The 20,970-nt window shown below is 37.2% G+C and overlaps 1 protein-coding gene across 1 annotated transcript in view; it reads left to right on the top strand.

Moving 5' to 3' along the window:
* Positions 1-20,970, top strand: part of FMN2 (formin 2) — a 163,099-nt gene that overhangs the window by 72,827 nt on the left and 69,302 nt on the right. The window contains exon 9 of the mRNA XM_087775399.1: positions 20,346-20,407. Within this exon, the coding sequence (XP_087631525.1) occupies positions 20,346-20,407 (62 nt within the window). The remainder of the gene's footprint in view (positions 1-20,345; positions 20,408-20,970) is intronic.

Here is a 20,970-nt window from a genome sequence, read left to right as displayed (position 1 = left end):
ATCTGCTGCGATTTGAATATACAAATGAGAAGGTACAATAAAAAATTAAAATAATGTTAAAGAGTGCCTGCATTAGCAAAATAGGCAGTTGATATATTTGCATCTTTATACATTAAGATTTAAGATGTATGACAATAACTACAGCAAAAAACATGACCAATGTTCTTTGTGCCCTGGCCCAGGGTTTTAGTAGTGGTCTTGAGTTTTTGCCACGTTTAATGTACAGCAACATGTACATTTAACCATATCTCACTCAGTACAACACAAGCAATATTTTTTCATAAATTTGAAAGGCAGTCAAATGAAACTTCCCCCCTCCCCCCCAATTTGTGGTACTAGGTGACTTTCTTTATAAGCTTTCTTGTAAATAATTCCTATATTACATATAAAGCATGTCTGTGGGATGCAGTGTTTATGCAAATTGCAGAAGAATTGTAATTTTTTTTTTATTTCTTTTTTTTACTGGCCATAAAAAAGCACCCAGAAAAAGAGAGAAACTTTCAATGCCATTGAAACCATTTATTGGTTTGCATGCTATTGTGTTTTATTTTTCTAATGGTTTAGACAAATTTCAAAGTGTTACAGGAACAGAAGGGAAAACAGTTGTGCTGGGTATTAATTCACCTAATAAATTTAGGATTTCAAGTTTTAATTCATATTGTGTTTAATTGAAGAGCTTAAAATTACTTGAAACGTGGGTAAATGTTATATTTAATGTCTTGTAAAATTTTTTTTTTTGTTTGTTTGGGGTCTTGCGGTGTATTTTTGTTTGCTTTTTAAGATACAAAACAATGGTGAAATATTGTCTGCAAGAAACAATCCTTGATGAAAGATTGTTTTGGAAACTTGAAAGTTTGAATCGTTTATGATATTTTGTTAATTAATCTTGAGCACTTAGCTACTTTTTATGCATATGTGATCAGATGGCGTTTAATGGAAGATCTCAGAATATTTTAATATATGCTAAATAGCTTTCTTTGACGATAAGGATATCCTTGTTAAGTGCCTGCTTGTAGAATTGCATTTGTCTGCTCCCGCCTTTGAAATGGGTTTAGTAAGACAAACTCCTAAACCCTGGCTGCTTTTAAAATATTTTTACAGTGCGGAAGGAGCAGTTGTAATAATCAGAGCACATTTGTACTGAGCTCTAGTACGTCTTTCTAGTAGTGCTTTAAAGTAGGGTAGGTTGATTTTTTTGTTGTTGTTATGATTTTTTTTTTTTTTAGTAGATTCTAATTGCTAACAGAACTCCCAGCTATTTTACGCAGTCTAGGCTAGAACTGTAAGAAATGTTGGTCTCTTTAGTCACAGTGCCATTTCTCTATGTTATTAGTACAAAAATGAGTCCTCTTCTCATGGTTTCTCTGGTTTCACACAAGGTTTTACTGACGCCTATTTTTTACAATCATCTATCAACTATGCAAAACACTTTATCCAGGCATTTTGCTTGCTTTTTTATTTTCGCTATACCGCAAATATCTTTTATCCAGTATTATGTTCCCACTGGAAATACAGCTGTATTTGGCTGAATGATACAGCCAAAGCTTGAGAAATGCCAAACAAGCACTTCTTACATATTTTTCCTTTATAGCTCGGATTTTCTTCCTGGAGAAAAGACTTTGGTTTTAACATTAGTCTTTTGGGTTTTTTCTTAACATTTCAGAGATGCAACGTGTGCTTAAATTAGAGATCCAACAAGATTCCAGTAAACTGCATATAGTAACGAACACCCTATGTATTAATATATAATTGCATGTTAAGCCTGTGTCTGCATTTAGGAACCAGGTCTCTTGAATAAGATCTCTCTTCCTTAAAAAGTTGTCTGTCATCACACGAAACGCAACAAATGTTTGAAATTGTAACTATGTTGCAGAGAATAAGGGTTGTCAGTGCCTTCCCAGATCCCCTTGCTTATAAAGATACAATGTATCCTCTTCTGTGTATAAGCTTTTACGGCTGTTAACAAGTGCAGTAAGAATAGCAAAAAACTCTTCGGTGTGTGTGTACAAATAGAAGGAAAAAATTAAAGTGAAGCTGTCAGCAGAACAAAAACAAATTTTATATTTCATGCAGATAAATATTACATTTACTACGCGGTCAGATTTATATCTACCATTTATTTCCAAAATGGAAATTAGTCTTTTGTTCAATAAAATCACCTTAGTCTGAGCATGCCTTGTAAATGTTGAAAGTAGAAGTCTGGCAAAAACTGTGTATGCAATCCTCTGTCTCTTGAAGTTGTCCCTCTGTCTCTTGAAGTTGTCTGTAGTCTTTTCCAATTCAGTAAGTTTCTCTTAACAGGGTTTATCATTTCAGGCACTGTGTTACCTCTGGCATGGATGCAATATTAGAACTATATTTCTGTAAGGTTTTGCGTAGCACCTCGTGGTTGCCCTGGCTCTGGAAATAGTTTGGAGATTTTTGCCTTTGAATTTTGGACCACCTTTCTCATATCCTCATTTAATAAGTCATTTTTTTCCCCCCCTCTCTGAGACCCTGGTAGTCTACAGAATTTGATGGAGCTACCTGTCCTGCTCTGATAATTGAAAAAAAAATAAATATATATATATTCTCCATATATATATGGAAGGCCAAGGCTCTTTTTTACTACAAACCTCAACTCATTGTTGGTCAGTGATACTAGGAAAGGAGGTTATATTAAAAAAATGTAATAGGAAAAATAGTTATGGAAAGGGCAGGCAGCTTCATGTAACAGCTGGTAAAGCCCGACCTTTTAATCTGGATTTGAGATTATTTTACTGGAAGCTGTGCTTGCGGCAGAGCTTGCTCTGCTAACAGAAGTACAACTTCGTACAACAGATATATCTTCTGCCCTGAATTCAAGACAGATGTGCAGGAAGTGAATGTACTTTAAATGTTAGCGGGCAGAATAAATGTTTATTCTTTTGTATTTGGCTATTAGTGACAAAGGAACATGAGAAAATCTTGGTTTTGTTTTCTTACTTGACTGTTCACATTGGCACTTAGAAGTGATGAGCTAGGAGAGACTTTATCAAAGGTTAACTGAATTTCACTGGAGGAGGAGGATAAAATGTCTCTTACGCTGCATTATTTAAATGTTCTGTGCAGGAATTCTTCACTCGTTGAAGTATCACATAGTCTCAGTGGTCATAGATCCAAGAGATGCTCTAAATGGAAAGCAATCAGGAAAGAATGACTCAACATCTGGAAAATAAGACTCAGTTTATCTTATGGAAGATCCAGAGGTGATCTGAGCATTATTTATCCTAATAACAATGTATGTCTATAAGCATGATCATTTGAAACTCACAATACTGAAATATTTGTGAAGAATGGGTATCTTCCCAAAAGACATTTTGCTGTTTACACAAATTATGAGGACAAAACAATACGATTGGATCAAGTTCCTTGGACACTGGTATAGTGGAAGGTAAATCAGCTGCCCCAAAGTATTACTTCTGTCCATTTAAGTCATGAAAAAAATCCTGGATGTAAGAAGATATATAGAACATTTTTTCTGTCAGGTGGCAAGTCTGTATTTCTTTATTAAAGGAATGATCCATAAAGTGATTGCAGTCAGTGCAGGTTAATTACAAAGTTTGAAACTTCACCTGTTATTTCTGGCTTATTAATTGAGAATTGAAATTTTTAAAACTTTTTTTTTCTTAAATATTGTGCATTCAGTCACCTAAAAGCTTAAAAGATTATGGCTTAAGCTTCCCCTCTGATAGTTGTTCCAACATGTGTTTAGATCCTTCTGAGGCACCACCAAGGAAAGATTGGTAGGTTCAGCATCCGGTGAACTAGCACTTCCTCGAATCTTCACACCATAATCCTCAGTCTTATTCCTCTATTTCTTCTTAGCTGCATCCTACCATGTTCATTACGTTATGCCTGCTCTTAGATTGCAAGCTTATACATTTTATTTGCTTATAATTACTTTACAAGCTCCTATTGTGAAATTATTGGAAAGGAAAACAATGGAATACCCCAAATGACTTCTACAGAAGACAGACTAGAGTTAAATTAGAGTGCCACACATATGTATTGCTGCAAATGTTTCTATTGCTTCGATGCTGTTAGTATGCCCACAGTGTTCTGTACTGAGCAGCTGAAAGCAACTCTGGAGCCCTTGTCTGGCCACTCTTGCCAGAGGCAGCTAGTGAGGAGGGACAACAAAGGTCCTTGGGGACAGGTGGAGTTTCTAATGGATGTGGCATAAACACCTGAGCTGTGGGTGAAGGCCCTGAAAGCCAGTCCTGAGTAGTGAAAGCATGCCTCAAGTCCTCTTTCTATCCTCTGGGATTTTCTGAAGCTTAGTTCACAGCGACCAGAGGCCAATAAAGCAATAGCAGCAGTTGCTAGGGAAAAAATACAACCTCAGTCATCATTTTCTTTAAGTATGCATGCGACATGCCAAGATAATGAAGGGCAGAAATATTCATATCACCAAGAAAGGAACTGAATGTTTTATGTGATACCTCCTTTTGGAATTTACAATTAAAAATAAATTTATAGAATTAAACCAATTTTCTATAATACAAAATACATTTTAAAGAAGTTAGTGGTTTGGGTTTTTTTTAATGAGGAAAATCATATTGAGTTTTTTCACAATATTTGAATCATCAGAGACTAATTACTGCCACATTGGATAGTTTGGATAATTAAAGATTTTTGTTGTTGTTAAGAACATATGAATGTAATTTAATAGAGAAGTTTTGTAAGAAACTGTAATTGCATTGTTTGTCTGTTGTTTCAGTTGAAACAGTTTATTTTTTTTTCTTGGAAGTCTGATTAACTTTGAAACTTTGAGAGAAGAGTTTCAGACAGTTCTGTTCTCCCAAAAGAAAAAAAGCAGTACAGTTATTTCTCATTTGTGCGTAGTGTAGTCACTCATAAGAGGGATAATTACAAAATTCTAAGCATAAAAGCAACAAAATGTATGCTATTAGCATTAGCACTGTGCAGAAATTCGGGGGAGGAAGGGAGAAAAAGAGCACCTGGTCTCCTTTCCATAGCAGAAAAGTTTTCCGCTGGTCATACTTTTATACGTTGCTGAACTACACAGAGATTTTAGCTTTATGAAAATTAAGAAAGGCTTATTAATTGACTAAGACCTTCCAATAATTTGAAAGGTTTAGAAGAAAAGGATCTTTGCCACAACAATCTGTTTGTGATTTGTTCATGTGTTTGTTAATTTGAATGCATTTGTACACACAAAAGATTTATATAAAAAAGTTAATGCCACTTACGTGTATATAGCCGTTAAAATCTAATTTAAATACAAGGTAGTTAAAATGAGGATTTAGTAAAACTTGCAAGGTGAATCCCTTTTTTTTAACATTTAGTGTACCTATTTTTACTGTATTTTTCTTATCATTCCTCTTTTAAGGAAGCAATTAAAACTATATGCTATATTTGATCAAACGGAGATCTGTCTAACTTAGTACCTGATCTCCTGTGTGGGTAACCAGAAAAAAAAAAAAAAAAATGGCACTGACTGCTCATTATGTAATTTTTATAAATCTCTATTTTATCTTTTTGCAGTAGTCATCTTTTTCCACATTGAAAAGTTTGTTTGGAACAACTTTCATACACGTTGTCTATTCTTTTGATTTTTCCTTGTCACCAGTCTACGATCCATGGTTCTGTTGCTTTGCCAATGAGGTGACTAGCTCTGTTCGCTGTTTTCAAGACTTATGTGCACCATATGCCTATGCCATGGTATCGCATCATCTTCTATTTCAGGCTCCATTTTTTCTGCATTGTTACTGACATTCTCTTTGCCCTTTAACTGTTGCTAATTATTGAGCTTTTGTTTTCAGAGAAATATGAAAAAAATCCAAGTGTCTTTTTTGGGGCAGTAGTTGCTAATTTTGTATTCATCACTGTTTTTACAGTTTGGGCTCTTTTTTTTCCATCTACTTTGCATGTATTGACACTGAATACTTGGAGACATCCTTTTGTACATGTTTGTGGTCAGCTTTAAAGTGTCTAGCTTTTATTATCTGCCAACAGTACCACCTCATGTTCATTAAACAGCAGAGAAACCTGCAAAGATCCTAGTAAGGTTCCACTGCTGCAACGCCATACTTTGAAAACTGATCATTCATTTTTGTAATTGATTTCCTATTTTTTTGAGTGGTCTTTATTTTTAATTAGAGTAGACCTTTCCTCTTATCCCACGACAGCATAATTTTTTCTGAAGCTTGAGGTTAAGTATTGTGAGGAGCCTTTTGCAAATCCGGTATCAGTCTGATCACTCTTATGTGTGCTTTTGTTGACTCCATTAAAGCAGTACTATTTAATTTGTTGCTTATGAGTTTCTGCTACAAGATGGCACGCTACCTCTCTTTCTCATTACATTGGTTTATCTGTATGTTCTTTAAAAAAGATGTTCTTCCGTGTAATACATAGACATTTTCCAGGCGCAGAAGTCAGACCGCCTGGTTTGTAGTTTCCAGCACCATCTCAGGAATCCTCTTAAAATTTGCATTTGTATGTTCTGAAACTTGTTCAATTTGAGATGGTGCCCAAAACGTATCACTCAAGAAGTACAGAACTTGTCCGAGAACCTCTTTGACCTTTTCTGTGGTTGTGAATCCTAACACAAATACTTTGTGTAACCTTTTCTCATTCTCTTTCTTTTGTGCTCTTTTTACAGCCAGATTATCCGCATGCCGCGCTGTTTCCTGTCAGGCTTCGTACATCTGATGTGTTTGAAAGCAGTTTTATTACTAGCTTTATGCATTTGGCAAGTTGGGTTTAGACCTTTTTGTTCTTGTCCAATTTACATTGAACTTACGAGACTTTTTGCTTTTCTGTTTTCTTTGGCTGATTTCCACTTTTTGAAGAGTATCTTTTATTGACAGGTGTCCCCTGTGCTCTTATGTTTAATCATGTGTGTGGTTTTGAGGAGTAGGAATACTGGGGATGTGAAAAGACTAGGGCAAAAAAGGATGCTTTTGAATTTTTCAGTTGATAATTTTTTTTTTCTCTGAACCTCTAACATAGTGTCTGTAAGCTTCCTTCTGACTTCCAAGCTTTTTTTTTTACCCTTTGAACTGGCTTCGCATTTCATGTAATTCCTCCTTGTAAAGTCTAATTTTATGGTCTTATTTTTAAAAATCTTTTTCCTCTGTTCTATAAAGAAATTTCATTTAAGAATCTTGGTGCCTCCAACTGTTTTGTACACTATTCAGAAGTAAATCAAGTGTTGCACCACCTCTTTTGGTATTTCTGCCTGGTTGCTTTGGGTGATAATTGTAATATCCTGAAATTTAGGCTCCGCATGATGTCTCAAAAATATACTTCACAGATTAAACCTTCTGCTATTCTGTTTTCTATGTTTCCTATTATCTTACAGCGTTTACCATTTAGAAGTCATCATTAACATGCTCGTTGAGTGATCTGTAATCGGGTGCTAACTGTGCTCTCTCTGTTTAGGCAGGACCGCCCTCCGTAGGGAATGCGGTAGGTCTGTCGCGATGGGTCGCTTGGTCTTAACTGACTCGGGCTTCCTTCGGCGTTGGTTGCCTCTCTTCTGCAGTAACCAGTTACGGCACCATATACAACCTTGCATTATCAGTGTCACACTGATTATCTTCCTTCGGTTACCCTTGGAACAGCCGTGAAATCCACCAGTAAATGTAAATTTGCCCACCGCAAAGGTTAGATGCCTGGAAACTACACGGAAACACACCATACGCGCGGCCTGGACTTTGTCTACGGAGCTCTGCTTATCTCGGTCATTTTTCTGGCTCGTCTCCCCCGGTTTACACCTGGACTTCCCCCCTCCCCGCCACGCCACCTTCCTCTCCCCGCTGCCCGGTGAGGGGCCGCGCCGGCCGCTGCCGCACACCTCTGCCGCAGGCCGGCCCCTGCGGCCGCCCTCGCCGCCGGCGCCGGGCGCATCGCCCCCTGCGGCTGCCGGCGCCTCCCCGCGGCGGGCCCGGCTCCCCCGGCCGAGCCTGCGGCGGCCCGGCCGGCCCCGCGTCCCCGCTTCCGGCAGCAGGTGGCAACCGCGGCCCGCGCTGCCGCCGCCGGCGGGGAGCTCCGCGGCCCCGGAGCCGGCGGCCCGGCTGGCGGCGGAGCGGAGCCCGCCGCCCCACCCCGCGGGCCGTGTCGGGCGAGGTGCTCGACCTTGTGGCTTGGCCCCGCTCTCCGGCTTTGACTGAGGCGCTGCTTCTCGGCGCACTTCTCACCCAGTGGGTATCCTCTTCGAAAACGTAGTTCTGAGGGTAAGGAAGAGAAAGGATGATGCAAAGATGGGGGAGTGATTTGTTTGCTGTATCCATCCATCATCCGTGGTAGGCAGGGTAAGAAACGGTGCGGGGGAAACTGTGGTTTTCTACTGCAAAAATTGTGAAACGCTTAGTCCGAGAGCCCGCTGTTTCTCATGCTGGAGCCATTGCGTCAGCGTTCCTGTACCTGTTGCTTTATGAGGTACCTGGGTTTCTCCTACTTTTTCTCTTTTTTGTCTTGTTCTGTCGTGATTCCTAGACAATGAAAGATCAAGGTTATTTCCGTTGTTCTGCTGTTTCACGGGAAACCTCCGTGCGCAATATGCATTAGATTCTATTTCAGTGCAGTGTGTTTTCTGTTTGTAGTGAAGCTGTGATTGCTTTAGCTACCTGGACACAAAATATAACTCAATCCCATTGAACTGAAGCAACATAGAGCGCCTCTGATAATCTTAAAGCCTCAGTAGGCCGAATCCAGTCATGATACTGAAATAAATACACACAGGTGATTCCAAATAACATTTGAGTATGTTTTTTTCTTAGGGTGTATATATTTTGGTTTTCCACATATCCAGGCATTTGGTTTTGTTGTAATCCCAGCCCTCAATTCCTTGAGTTATTAATACCAGCTTTTGAGAAACACTTTGGAGTGTGAAAAAAGATGGAATTTAAACATGCATCCTTCTGCCCTCAGTTATCACAGTATTGTGACTTGAATTACTAAAGCTGTGGCATCTGTCATCTACCTAGCCAAAAATCTTTTTGCGTTATTTTCATAATCCTACCAAACTTAGAACATGGACTACATATCACAAGATCATTACATCATTTTCTTAGCATCTGTAGCTCTTTATACTGTAACTTCAGAATATTTGGTGAAAGGCTTATCGTGTTTTACTGTGATGAAATCCCTGGTGCTTACCTAGACATCAGACTGGGCAGACATGTAGAACACCAGGCTACACCTAAACTGCTCTCTGCTGTGCCGAAAATAAAATTTTAATTTGATTTGGAGAATAAATTGAGAGTATGTGATTTTATTTCAGTGAGATACTACCATCTGACAGAGGGAAAGGGAAATTTGCTTTTGAAAGGAAACCTCTCAAATGTTTTGTGTTTGTAATTCTTGAGCAAGAAAACTTGTATTTTGACTTGTGATTGCAACAGTTGACTGTACAGCAATTATAGATAAATGGGGACTTGCTTTGCCCGATTTCTGAATCCCTGTAAGTTTCCATGTAGTGTTTCTAACTAGCTCTACTGTTACGGATACTGATCTTGTTATACACAACTGGCTCGCTTGAACCATAAGCAAGGAAAGCTTGTTTCTGAATGATCGTGCATGTCTTTATGGCTAAAAGAAATTCCAGTACTTTCTGTTGTAAGTCATCAAAAGGTAGCAACGTTTTGTGTAGTCTGGGTAAAATGATTTAGGCTTGTTGATGTTAGGGAAGACTAGTAGAGAACTTCAGAGGGACCTAGCAAAGGGCAAGCACCCAGCTCAACTTCAGATTTTTAGAAAGAACATTCTAAGCTTTTAGTCTGGCTGCTGAATAAGGCAAGTCATGTAATATTGCCTGCTAATTTCTGCCTCAAGCCATTAGTCTGTATAAATATGAACATTTTAGCAGTATAAATGATCTTGAGTTCCAGCTGAAATTCTGACCCTTCAACCTTTTGCTTTCTTTGAAGTCACTGATAGTTTTGCCATTGACTTTGGTGAGTCTAGAATTTCATACAAATGCTTTAGGTGATGGAGAAGCCAATGTATCCCATGAAACATTGTTCACAAGGTTACTTTCCCTCACTTTTAACACTTAAAATAGTCTTTCTGTAGTCAATTTGTCAGATTAATTTACAGACATCCTTCATTCTCTCCTACTTTTGGTCTGCAAAATTATGGAGCCATCTACTTTCAGATATCTTCTCATGCAGGCATGTGTAAGAACTGTAATCAGGTTGCCTCTTAAACCTTCTTCCGTATAAGCTAAATAGATCAAGCAATTCAACAGAAAGACAAGTTCTTGAGGCTATTCTTCTATTTCCTTTGTTGGTCGCTTTGATATTTCACCAGCTATAGCTCTAGTCCAAAGATTGTTTTGACTTCTAGTCAATCCTTGAGAGATAAGGAGTCTTATATTAGTCATTGATTGTGATTACTAAGAGTGTAATCAAGACAGTTCTTTGGGTGAGTTTGAGTCTGCTCAGGAAAGAGCAGCTCTCCCATTGGCATTGCCACAAGGACCTCACTGAGGATTAATAACTATTTTTAATATCTTTCTTTTCAGTGTTCGTAAAGATATATTTAGTTGCAGTAAGCTGAGAGCAGATTCCTATGGAAGCCTAAGATGCTCTCCTTTCTGGTAGTGTTTCATAAGCCATTAAATTTTCAGATCTATGAGTTAGGCAGTTGTTAACTCATTTAGTGTTGTCACTTAAATAATTTAATATAAGTATTCTAAATTGCCAACTGGGCACACCTGGAGCTCCATTAACTGTATACTAACTGGGTAAATTGAGAGCACAAAAGGTAAGATCCTACGTTAGGTGCTTAATGTAGAGAATATACTTTTTGAAAAAAAGGCATGTTTGGTATCTACCCTGCTAACTTTATCAAATAAATATACAGAGTGCTATGTAGCTGTATAAAACTGGTATATCCTTGCCATGAGGGATGAATTGTGGTCACTTCATCTCAAACAAATATAATAGCAAAAAAATTAAGAGGTTCAAGGGTGGATTAGAAGAATGATTAAAGAGTGGAATGTGTATAAGGAACATGGAAAGACTGGGGACTGTTCAGAGCTGCTCAGGGTCACAGAGTAAGGCAAATTGTTCAGAGATCCCATATGAAAAAAGTTAGTGTCCTTCTAGTGATTATGATGTTAGAATAAGCAATAAATAATTATTCCAGTAGTTGCAATAATTTTAACTTAAATTTATTCTCGACTTTGAACTACTTTAAACCTAGGTTTCATCTTTGCCAGTGAACTACTAGATGATTCCAAATAAGTCTCTTCCTGCTCCTCCTGCATTTTGTTTATCTTTATCATTTAGAATGAGCTCCCTAAAGCATTAAGGAAAAAGCTTGTCTCTCTGCTTATGGACTGGACTTCTCAGTTAGCCATGGCTTTGTTTACTTTGAGCTACTCTAATGAAAATAGATAAGGTGAAATTAAACCAAAAGCCAGCAAATTTGAATTCTGAAAAAATCCACATGTAATTAAAAGTCTCAATTAGTTTGAAGCCTGAAGGTTTGTTTGTATTCCAGACAAGTCTTGCTAACTTCTCCCAGCTGCACTCGGTAAGACATGCTACCTTGTTCTGCAAAGTTTGACTTGCGTATGTCCTTTGACTGTCACAGTTACCCCATCACTGGTACTTACACCACTTATATTAGCCTGCAGAACTCATAGACATAGTGTCGTTGAAATAGAGACTGAAAAGCGTTAAAGCCTATATGGATCTAAAAGAAAAGTCAAACACTAACACAAAGGAAACACAAGTTTTATTTCACTTGACTCATAAATACAAAGCTATAAATCATCTGTCTGCAGACAGATTGATAAACAATGTCAGATCTACTGCAATATGTGCCTTGCAGCTGATGTGTTTGTGCAGTTTGTTTTTATAATGTGCACTGTAAATACATACTGTCACGTAAACATCCCAAAAACACATTCCTCAGATATCCTGTTCTAGTAGTTTCCCCACCAAAGTGATATAGTTGATAGGTATGACAAGGTTCCTTTTGAGAACTGCTAAACAGAATGCCTGTGGCATGCTATACTACCTTAATCAGAAAGTGAAAAATCTTAGTACAAGCTGATATTGAAGTAAAAGCCAATAGCATTGGGTTTTTACAGCAGTAATTTCATTTTCTGTAACAGAATTTCTTACAGGTAAAATATATCCATATGCCAATGATTAATTTTATATTAAAATCTTGTTCTTGGAAAAACTTTAAAAATACATTTAAGGGACAAAGTTTGCCTAGAGAACAACAAGCCAACACTGTAAGCGTAAAGCGCATTTTTTTTTTTTTAACTTATTTAAATGTGTCATATCATTTGCATTTGTGTACTATGCTAAACCTTAAGTAGCATTTTGGGAGTTATCGTGGTAATCCTTTCCAGTTTATTGAAAACCTTGAATCCTGCCAGTCAATCTTGTGCTTCAAATTTGCTCCCCAAAGACCAGCCCCTGGCAGGTTCATTGAAACTGTTTGCTCCTCTACGCACTATAGTTTAAAAGAAGCATAATCTGGTAAAATGCCAGTCTTTTCTCAACCTTCCTATATCCCACACCCATGTTTTTTTCACCTGCCAAATTCAAACAAATCTTATCTAAACAATTAAGATAAGCACTGAAGTACTCTCTATAGTCAAATCAGCAAACCTCTCAAAACCAGAACTGAAATACAATCTCTCTAAATTAAACAGTCTACAATGGCAATCATGTTTGTATTTAAACATTTTATTCTGAAAGGATTACAGCATTGGTCTCCATTTTTTTTTCCCTGCCTAGACAAGAAGGCGACATAGTGAGTCAAACAAAATATATTTGTTCTCTAAGAACTGAACTTGCACACTTTTTATAAACAGACTGTATAGGTGTATGAAGTTAGACTTCACATAATCAGTAACTGCTGTCCTTAACATAGCAGGCAATTGTTTGAAATGTATGTAATGTAACTGTTTATATTAACTATGTATAGCTATATATAAAATACAGTTATATATTTTGTTGTATATGTGTATATATATTTATATATATGTAAAAAAGCTCTAGCGATACAATTTTATTGCTATATATTAGGGATACAACATTAGGGAATAGGAATGCTAAGAACAAATGTCTAAAAATTGAATTGTGTTTATAAGAGAAGAATCAGTGCAAAAAGTGATACTAAAGATTCACTCTTTTTGATGAAGTCCCCTACTTCTGTTACTTCAAATTTTGCAAATGCATATTCTTACTTAATTGATTCTTGTTTTATTGCTTCCCAGAAATGTGAGTATATGTTCTTGAAGGTATTTAAAAATTTTAAGTCCTTTAAAAACAATCTGAAGCAACAGCTAAGCTTAATCCATGGCTTCTGCTTGGAAATTTTGTATACTGTTCTGGTTTATTACACAAGCTTTAGATCAAGGTGAATTACTGCCACAGTAAAACTGTGTGCAAGCAGTTCTAAGTGCTGTTTCTTGCCTCTGATCCATGCTGTATGTACTTGTGTTGAAGACCCAATCTCCATTGTGCTTTGTGCACTTAAAGTTTTCATCTTGAGAAGGTTAGAGTATTTGCTAATAGATAAACATATCACAGAGGTACCGAGGGTAAGCAGGTAGGTGGTAACATGAAATTGTTTTCGTTTATGCTAACTCTACGCAGTGCAGCCATCTCCTACCTACCCATTATCAACAGGGCTTTTTCTGCAAGTTGTGCAAGTCCAGATACTCCTGTTTAAAAATTCTTTTATTTCACTTATTTTCTGAGAATCTTTAAAAATTACACAGCCATGATCCTTGTGTGTTTTGCTGCAGCTCCCATTAGCACAGGGACGTTTGGTTTTACTGCTGTATTTTCCTTATTTATGTAAACATAACGTTTATTGCAAAGGGGCCCATTTGGGATTTAACTTCCTGCATTAGGAGATTCACATTTCCATTATTTGAGATAAAGAAGAATCCTAAGAGAACAGTAGTAGTTGTCAAGTTATTGGAAGTATCACAGAAAAAAACATGACCTTGTGCAGTAGGCCTGTGTTAGATGAATGATGCCAATAAGCTCACATGGAAAAAAAGAAAAAAAAAAGCAAAGAATAGCCATTTTTGAAGTTGTGGGTTTGCTGTGTAACCAATAAAAGACTGCAAATTTTGCAATTTAATTGATTTTTAAGTATAAATATTAAGTTGGATTTAAATCTGGGTTTACTTTGCAAGTACCTTGATATTGCATCACACCATGATCTTTATAGCAGCAAAGGAAGCCACTGCACTTTGATCTTCTAAGGCTCTCTTGGCTCTTTTGTTGATGAGAACGTTGAGGCAGATGTTTTTTTCTTCTACTTCTGAATTGAGCAGTTCAGCTGCCAGTCATTCCAAGGAACTTGATGAAATTGTCTTCATCGAGACCTTTTTTTTCTGGTTTGCTTGTATTTGCATGTGTGGTGTTCTTGCGTTTTCTTCCAAAGACATCTGTCAGTGAAGGCTTCCATTCTGCCTTCAGTGAACAAACAAACAAGTTTGTTCTTTTTCTCTAATTTGTTGTCAGAAACATTTCATAAGTTGATCAGGCTATATAATGTCTGACTTGTCTTTCTTGTATCAGAATTCTCCATTGCTTAAGGTTTTGCCAGTGTGTTAATTTTCTAATGATGTTGGTGTTTGACTGTTTGAAGTTTACTACCCGTACGTTATTCTTGGAGCAAGTATTTTTTTTTAATTAGCTCAGAAATAATAATTCAAGGAAGATCATACAATATGACACATTTGACCTACTCATCTACTCATGTGCCTTTTTTGCCTTCCAAATAGCCTTTTTAGATATTTGCAAATGAATATCTCATCAAATTTTCAAGTACAATTACTTGAAAACATTTTAGAAGATTGAATGACTTTTAATGCTACAGTTCTGCTTCAAAATTATGTAGTAATTTTGAGACTCTATTTATGTACAGCTTATGGTTCCTATATAATATACATGCAGGTTCTTAATAACAACAAAGTCCATTTTTATTGTAAGACTGGTTGATGCCTTTTCTGTTTCTTTCACTCTTCAGTTTGGAGTAACATTCCTGGGGTATAAATGGTTTAATTGTTAACATGGAGCAGAATTATCTGGGAATGGAAGTTAGGGAAAAGTACCATGGAAGTTGTAACCTCTCAGTATCATGTAGTCTTGCATGTTAGAGTCACACGATGGGCAGAACAGCTGTGAAACCCCCAAATCTGTGTCCCACACAGAACTGCATGATAAGAGTACTGTGATTATCTGCTGTAGAAGTAGGAGGGTCCTTCGTTCGGTGAAGAAGAATCAGTCTGCCTTTGTAATTTGCTGAAGTGACTGTCACTGCCGTTTGACAGAGATGGGAATTCTTGCAAAGAGTCTTGGTGCTCTTCTGGAGAAAGAGAAGAGGCAAAGACGTGCAGGAGGAAAAAAGGAGTGATACTGCTTGTTTTTCGGAGAGTCATGGAGAAGTTAATTGTGGTGGAAATCAGCATGAACTTGGGTGGGTGGTTTGCTTGTTTGTCTCCAGGAAGCATGGGTCTGAGTATAGCAGGATTGGTTCAGAATTCCTTTCGCAAATTTGAGGTGGTTTTGCTTCAACTACTGCTTCTCTCTGAGGAGTTAAACTGTAATCTGTTATCAGTCAAGTAGTCTTTGGAAATTGCTCAGTCAGTTTCTGGGGAGACAGCAGTGCTTCTAGGAGGTCTCAAGAAGAGGACACTCATTTGTGGATGGCGTCCAGAGACAGAAAAGCTTAGGAAGCATACTTGGAAAGGCCAGAGAAATGGAGTGTGATTCGAAACCTGCCCTGAGTAAAGGGAAGACATAAGACCAAGATTTGGACTGAATACCAGTGTTCTGAAAGTCACCCATAAGTGAGATTGTGCTAATGAGAGTTTTATGACATAAAAGTTGGATCCGAAGGATTGGGTTGATAATTCTTTTTCTTCATCCTGAAATTCTACTCAGTGGGGAATTTTGTCCTTTTAATTTTAAAAAGAAATTCCAGAGTTTTGAACTTGCATGCAGAATAGAGTTTCCAAGCACTGGGTAGCTGTAGGAAGATGTCTCTTTCTCTAACAGTTTACGTAAGTGGTACTATCGGTGGATTTAGAATCATAGCCTCAGGCAAGTGTAGGTTTGCTGTGTCTATATCGTGTACCAGTTCTGTTTTACTGGTAGTTGGTAGTTCACATGCTCCTAGTTAGATGAATAATCAACAGTAATGATCTGTCTTACAATATAAAAAATTACAGCTGCTTCCTTCTATAGTCTTCCTGAGAATACACTGTGCATCCTCCAACTTCCTGCTGATGTTTTCTCATGCATTTCTTCTTCAGGATTGTATTTGCTGGCAAAAACTTTGATCTCGTTGGTGGCTTGGTTACATACTGTGTTCCCCTGAAGACATGTGGGTGGTGATTATTCATTGTGGTGGGTTTATTTTTTTTGTGTTTTTTTTTTTTTAATTGTGTCTGTGTTCTAAATTGGCTTCCGTGTATATGGGAGAAGGTCTGTCTGTTCTCAGAGTTCAAATATGCCTCTGAATATAGTTGTGTGCTTTACACTAATCTCACTTTTTTTAGCAGCAATATTATCCTCCTGTCAGGTGAAGTATCTTCTAAGGTGCCTAGCCAGGCTTGCAAATTAATTGATATTACTAAGAATAGTAAGTCTTTGTCTCTCTGCATATATTTTATTGTCCTTCCAGTTTGAAACTAGTGCCTAAGTTGGCTTTGTTATTGTGAGTTTGCGTAATTTATTTTTTGATTCAATTTATATTGTAGAAATACAGAATGGAATGGAAACTCTTCCATTCTGCTAAAACTTCTATATTCTGCAGTTGCATGAGAAAGATATAATTTCTGTCCCAAAGATACCAGTTTAAATTTCCATGTAGATTGTGACAAAAACAATGAGAATATCAGGAAAGTTTAAGACTGACAAGAGATTCCTGAAGCCTTTATTCTGGCTACAAATCCTTTGAAATCTTTCTCCTCCTCTGTCCTTTATAGTGTCAAGCAACCCTTTACGATTGCTCTTCAACCCCTCTTTTTACTGCGTGGATTTTCTGCAATCGTCTGTTGACCAGTGCTTGCTTGAAAAAAGAAAAAAAAAAAAAAGTTGTTGGTTTGTAGTTCCTTTTATTTTTATCTGTGCATATTTGTGTGTGCATCTGGATATACTTGGTTCAGATTTGATTTAATCATATCTATACATGTGTGTATAAACGCACAATTATATATATGTACATCGAATAATTTTACAGTATTAGGGCTTGAAACTGGTGTGGGCTTGCTGGCTTTATTGGCAGCAGTGGCAACAGGAATGCAAGAAAATAGCAGAACTATGAAATCTTGAAGGTAAGAACTAAATGCCCGAGTCTGATGTGATTAAAAGAAAGTTGTTTCTATTAGAGTAAAAGCCAACAGATATTCTTCACTGCTGTCTTATGAATGTATCAGAAAGGCTGGATGGTGTGATGGCTATTAAAGATCATTTCATAGTAGTCAAGACCAGGAAATGGCAATGTCAACTTTGAAACAAAAAAAAATCACTTTCTAAAATAGTGACATGGGTGAAAATAGTCTTGCAGTCGCTGGATATTATAAACCCTTCTCCAGATGTTTGCATCAAAGTATACTGGAATTGTAGCATAGCTCAGAATATTTTCATATGAAGAAATTAATGTTTTTCTATATTTTTCATCTTTATTTTGCCACCAGATGTGGAATCCTTCGGTTAGATACTTGTGTAGTCATGCGGATTGTAAGGAGGGGGCATGTTTAGCTAGTAAGCTTGGCTGCATAAGGAAACATTATTGTTTTTATCAGTTCAGATTGTCTAGATAATGGAATTAAATATGCAACAGTTGTGATTTATTTTGCCAGCTATCATGTTCTGCATGACAATGCTGCAGTACTGCCAAGGAACAGAAGCTCATCTGATTCCTTGGAGTGAGGGGAGCAAATCTATGGCGAACACTGAAAAATCCTAGTGGGATGCTAGTGTGCTATTTATGAACATAGACGTCTTTAGATGAAATATATAGAAATATATTAGTCTTGGGAGGGGGGGATTTGAAACATATATACTAGGATCTAATTTCTCCAAGTTCTTGTCTCAGACTGATTTGTTTTAAGCAGCTCCCTGAAGTATGTGCACTCTTCTGCATACCTGTTTTGTTGAAAGTACACAGACCTGGCACCATTGTGTTTGCCAGCCGTTCCCTTATCTCCTGCAAGCATTCAAACAAAAGTGTTCTATTGCTCCCTGAGTAATCCGTGGGTGATCTTAACATTGAGCAAAAGTCAGAGCAGAAACTTATGTCATATTTCTTAGTGCAGGAGTAGACAGTCTCTGGAAGGAAGGGGAGGGGGGTGGAGCAGGGAGAAGACAGCCACAACTCAAAATAAATAGATGAAGGGTTGCGAGTGCGTTCATATATGAAAATGTACACATAAGCGTAAGAGTGCTGAAACGTAGGGATAATACAAACTGAGTTTCATAATATATCCTGGTTTTAATAAAGCTGTTTGTATATAGGCTTTGACATATGTGTTTTCTTAAAGTGAAGCTCTCAAACCAATATAGACCCAGTTTCTATTTGCATGTTAATTTTAGTCTCCAGTTCTACAAGACAAATTTGGCATGTTTTTAAGCATGCAGATAGTCCTATTGAGCATCAGGGGTTATTAAAAACAACATATACTACAGTACCTGGTTGAGAGGCCATCTTTAAGTCTCTATTGCAAGAAGTATTACACTTGGGGGGGGGGGGGTGCAGGGGGGAAAGGAGTTTTAAAATATCCCAAATAATTAGTAGCAGATTTTTGCATATGCCCCTCCCCCAAAACAAAACAAAAACCATGTTGCTTCCTGAACTGTTAACTGTTACATTGCCATTATCTTTCAGATTCTCTTGCTTTCTGGTAAAGAAAAAAATGGAAAAAAAATTTTTTTGTAATATTATTTCTGAAAATTGAAGAATTTCCTAATTATTTTTTGCTTCAGTCCTAAAAGTTAGCTTTGTGCCTTGCTTAGAGATACAGTGTAGCCTGCTTAGCTTAATCAAGATCAACACTTCTTTGTTTATAGTTTTCTTATACTGTAACTAAAACTATGTCTCAGGCCTGGAAAGGGGAAACATGATGAGTCCCAGACTCAGAGTGGTATCTCTAAATGCTTTAGAGCAATCGGAAACATGTGAGCTTGAATTATATTGTCTGTAATCTTTAGGTGTATACACAGAATTTCTCTGTGACAGTTAAGGACATGGATTTATAGGACATAAAGTAACCTAGTGCTGGGTTTCTATTGCTGATCAGTGTTGCAATTTCTAGATTAATCTTGCCTAGGGGTTTATTCTACTTATTGTACAAGTGCACACATGCAGAGCCCATTACAAAAAAGGGTACAAATTAATGAAGTGCTAAATAGAAAAAAGACTGGTATAGTGTGATAAAAATTATTCATTACCATCACATATGTTCTAATGCAATGTTCTAAATTGCTTTCAAGATTTAAAATCTGGATGAGGAAAGTTGGATTTGTCTGGGTTTTAAATGACTGGTCAGTGTGCTTGCAAAAAAATATGTAAAAGGAATACTGAAAAGTACTATTTTAAAAATCATTCTTTGTATTAGCTGAGAATAATTCTTCACTAGTTTGCACAAACATTTGCTATGCCTCATGAAATGTTCCTAATGCAAGTGGGGAGTCAGGGTCCTGTTCATAAAAGTGTGCCCCTCTTACTGATTTTTTTTTTTTGCACAGGTTCAGTAGATGGTAATCACTCTCTCTGTGCTGTTGAACTGGCTTTTTAATGCTGAAAAAATACAGTATGTGTGTGGCGCCAGAACTGGTTGGGAACAGGAAAGGCATATTTTGTATCTGTACTAGACGTGTCGGCTTAGTGCATAGAAGACTTGACCCTTGTCAGGTGTTTTGAAGTTAACTGGCTGATTTACAGATTAATCAGTTTAAGACTGAAGCCAACCAGTGACAGGAATGAGCTTTGTTGTGTGAGAGTGTGTGTGTGTGTGTGTCTGTGGTGCAGATTTACAAATTTTTATAATGCTTTCAGTCGGACCGTGAAAGTCTGATGTAAAGCTTATCTCTGATCTCTGGCTATGGCCATACTCGTGGGATCATGTTTGTGTGTTTGGGGGGAGGGAGATGAATTCTTTAACACTTGACACCTGGCTCTACCAGGTTTCTAGCCCATAGTCTTAGGAACGGCACTATTCGAGGCATTAATAAAGTTAAAACCCTTAAGCTGTATGACCAGTAGGTCATAAAAACTATTGCTGGGTATTGTGCTCAGTCTTTCTTTCACAGCTGGATTATCATCCTGACAACTAATTCTTTTTTCTTTTGTCTTTTTTATAGCTGTTGTGAACTTGGACAACTCTGTGGTTGACCTGGAGACCCTTCAAGCCCTGTACGAGAATGTGAGTAATTGGAGGAAGTCCATATAATATAGGAATACTGTAGGTCCATGTGAAGATATTTTTGGTTTGCATCAGTAATATTGAGAAATCTTGTAGAACATGTCCTATTTTGAAGTGACTTTTTTTCCCAAAGTAACGAAAAGAATAAGCATTTAAATTGTATTAATTGACATTGTGTGTTTTATATAGTACCTACCTTTTTATATAAGTAAGATAATCAACTTCTAAATGACTAAACAGAAATTGGGTTTGCCTCTTTTTTTTTTTTTTTTTTTTTTTTTTTTCCTTGGGTGGGGCAGTCTTTTGTCAATAGGTATCAGACCTTGCACTCCAGGTCTTTGGTTTCACTTCGTAACTTCGCTAATATAACAATGTTGTTGATTAAAAAGAATTGTTTTAATAACAGCAATCATTCCATATGTGGAACTGTAGCTTTTAATTATTATTATTTCAGGGCTTCCTCCAAAATAATTTTAACTCTTTGAAAGGAAAAGGATTGCTCTAAGTTAATGTAATAAAAAGTGGTATAAACTGTCGGTGGCTTCATAAATGTCTGGTACCAA

Source organism: Nipponia nippon, unplaced genomic scaffold, assembly GCF_047370975.1.
Source record: "Nipponia nippon isolate SJK-2023a ecotype South Korea unplaced genomic scaffold, ASM4737097v1 scaffold_4, whole genome shotgun sequence".
NCBI lineage: Eukaryota > Metazoa > Chordata > Aves > Pelecaniformes > Threskiornithidae > Nipponia > Nipponia nippon.
The sequence above is the reverse complement of the archived record's forward strand: the minus strand, read 5'-3'. Positions and strand labels throughout refer to the sequence as shown.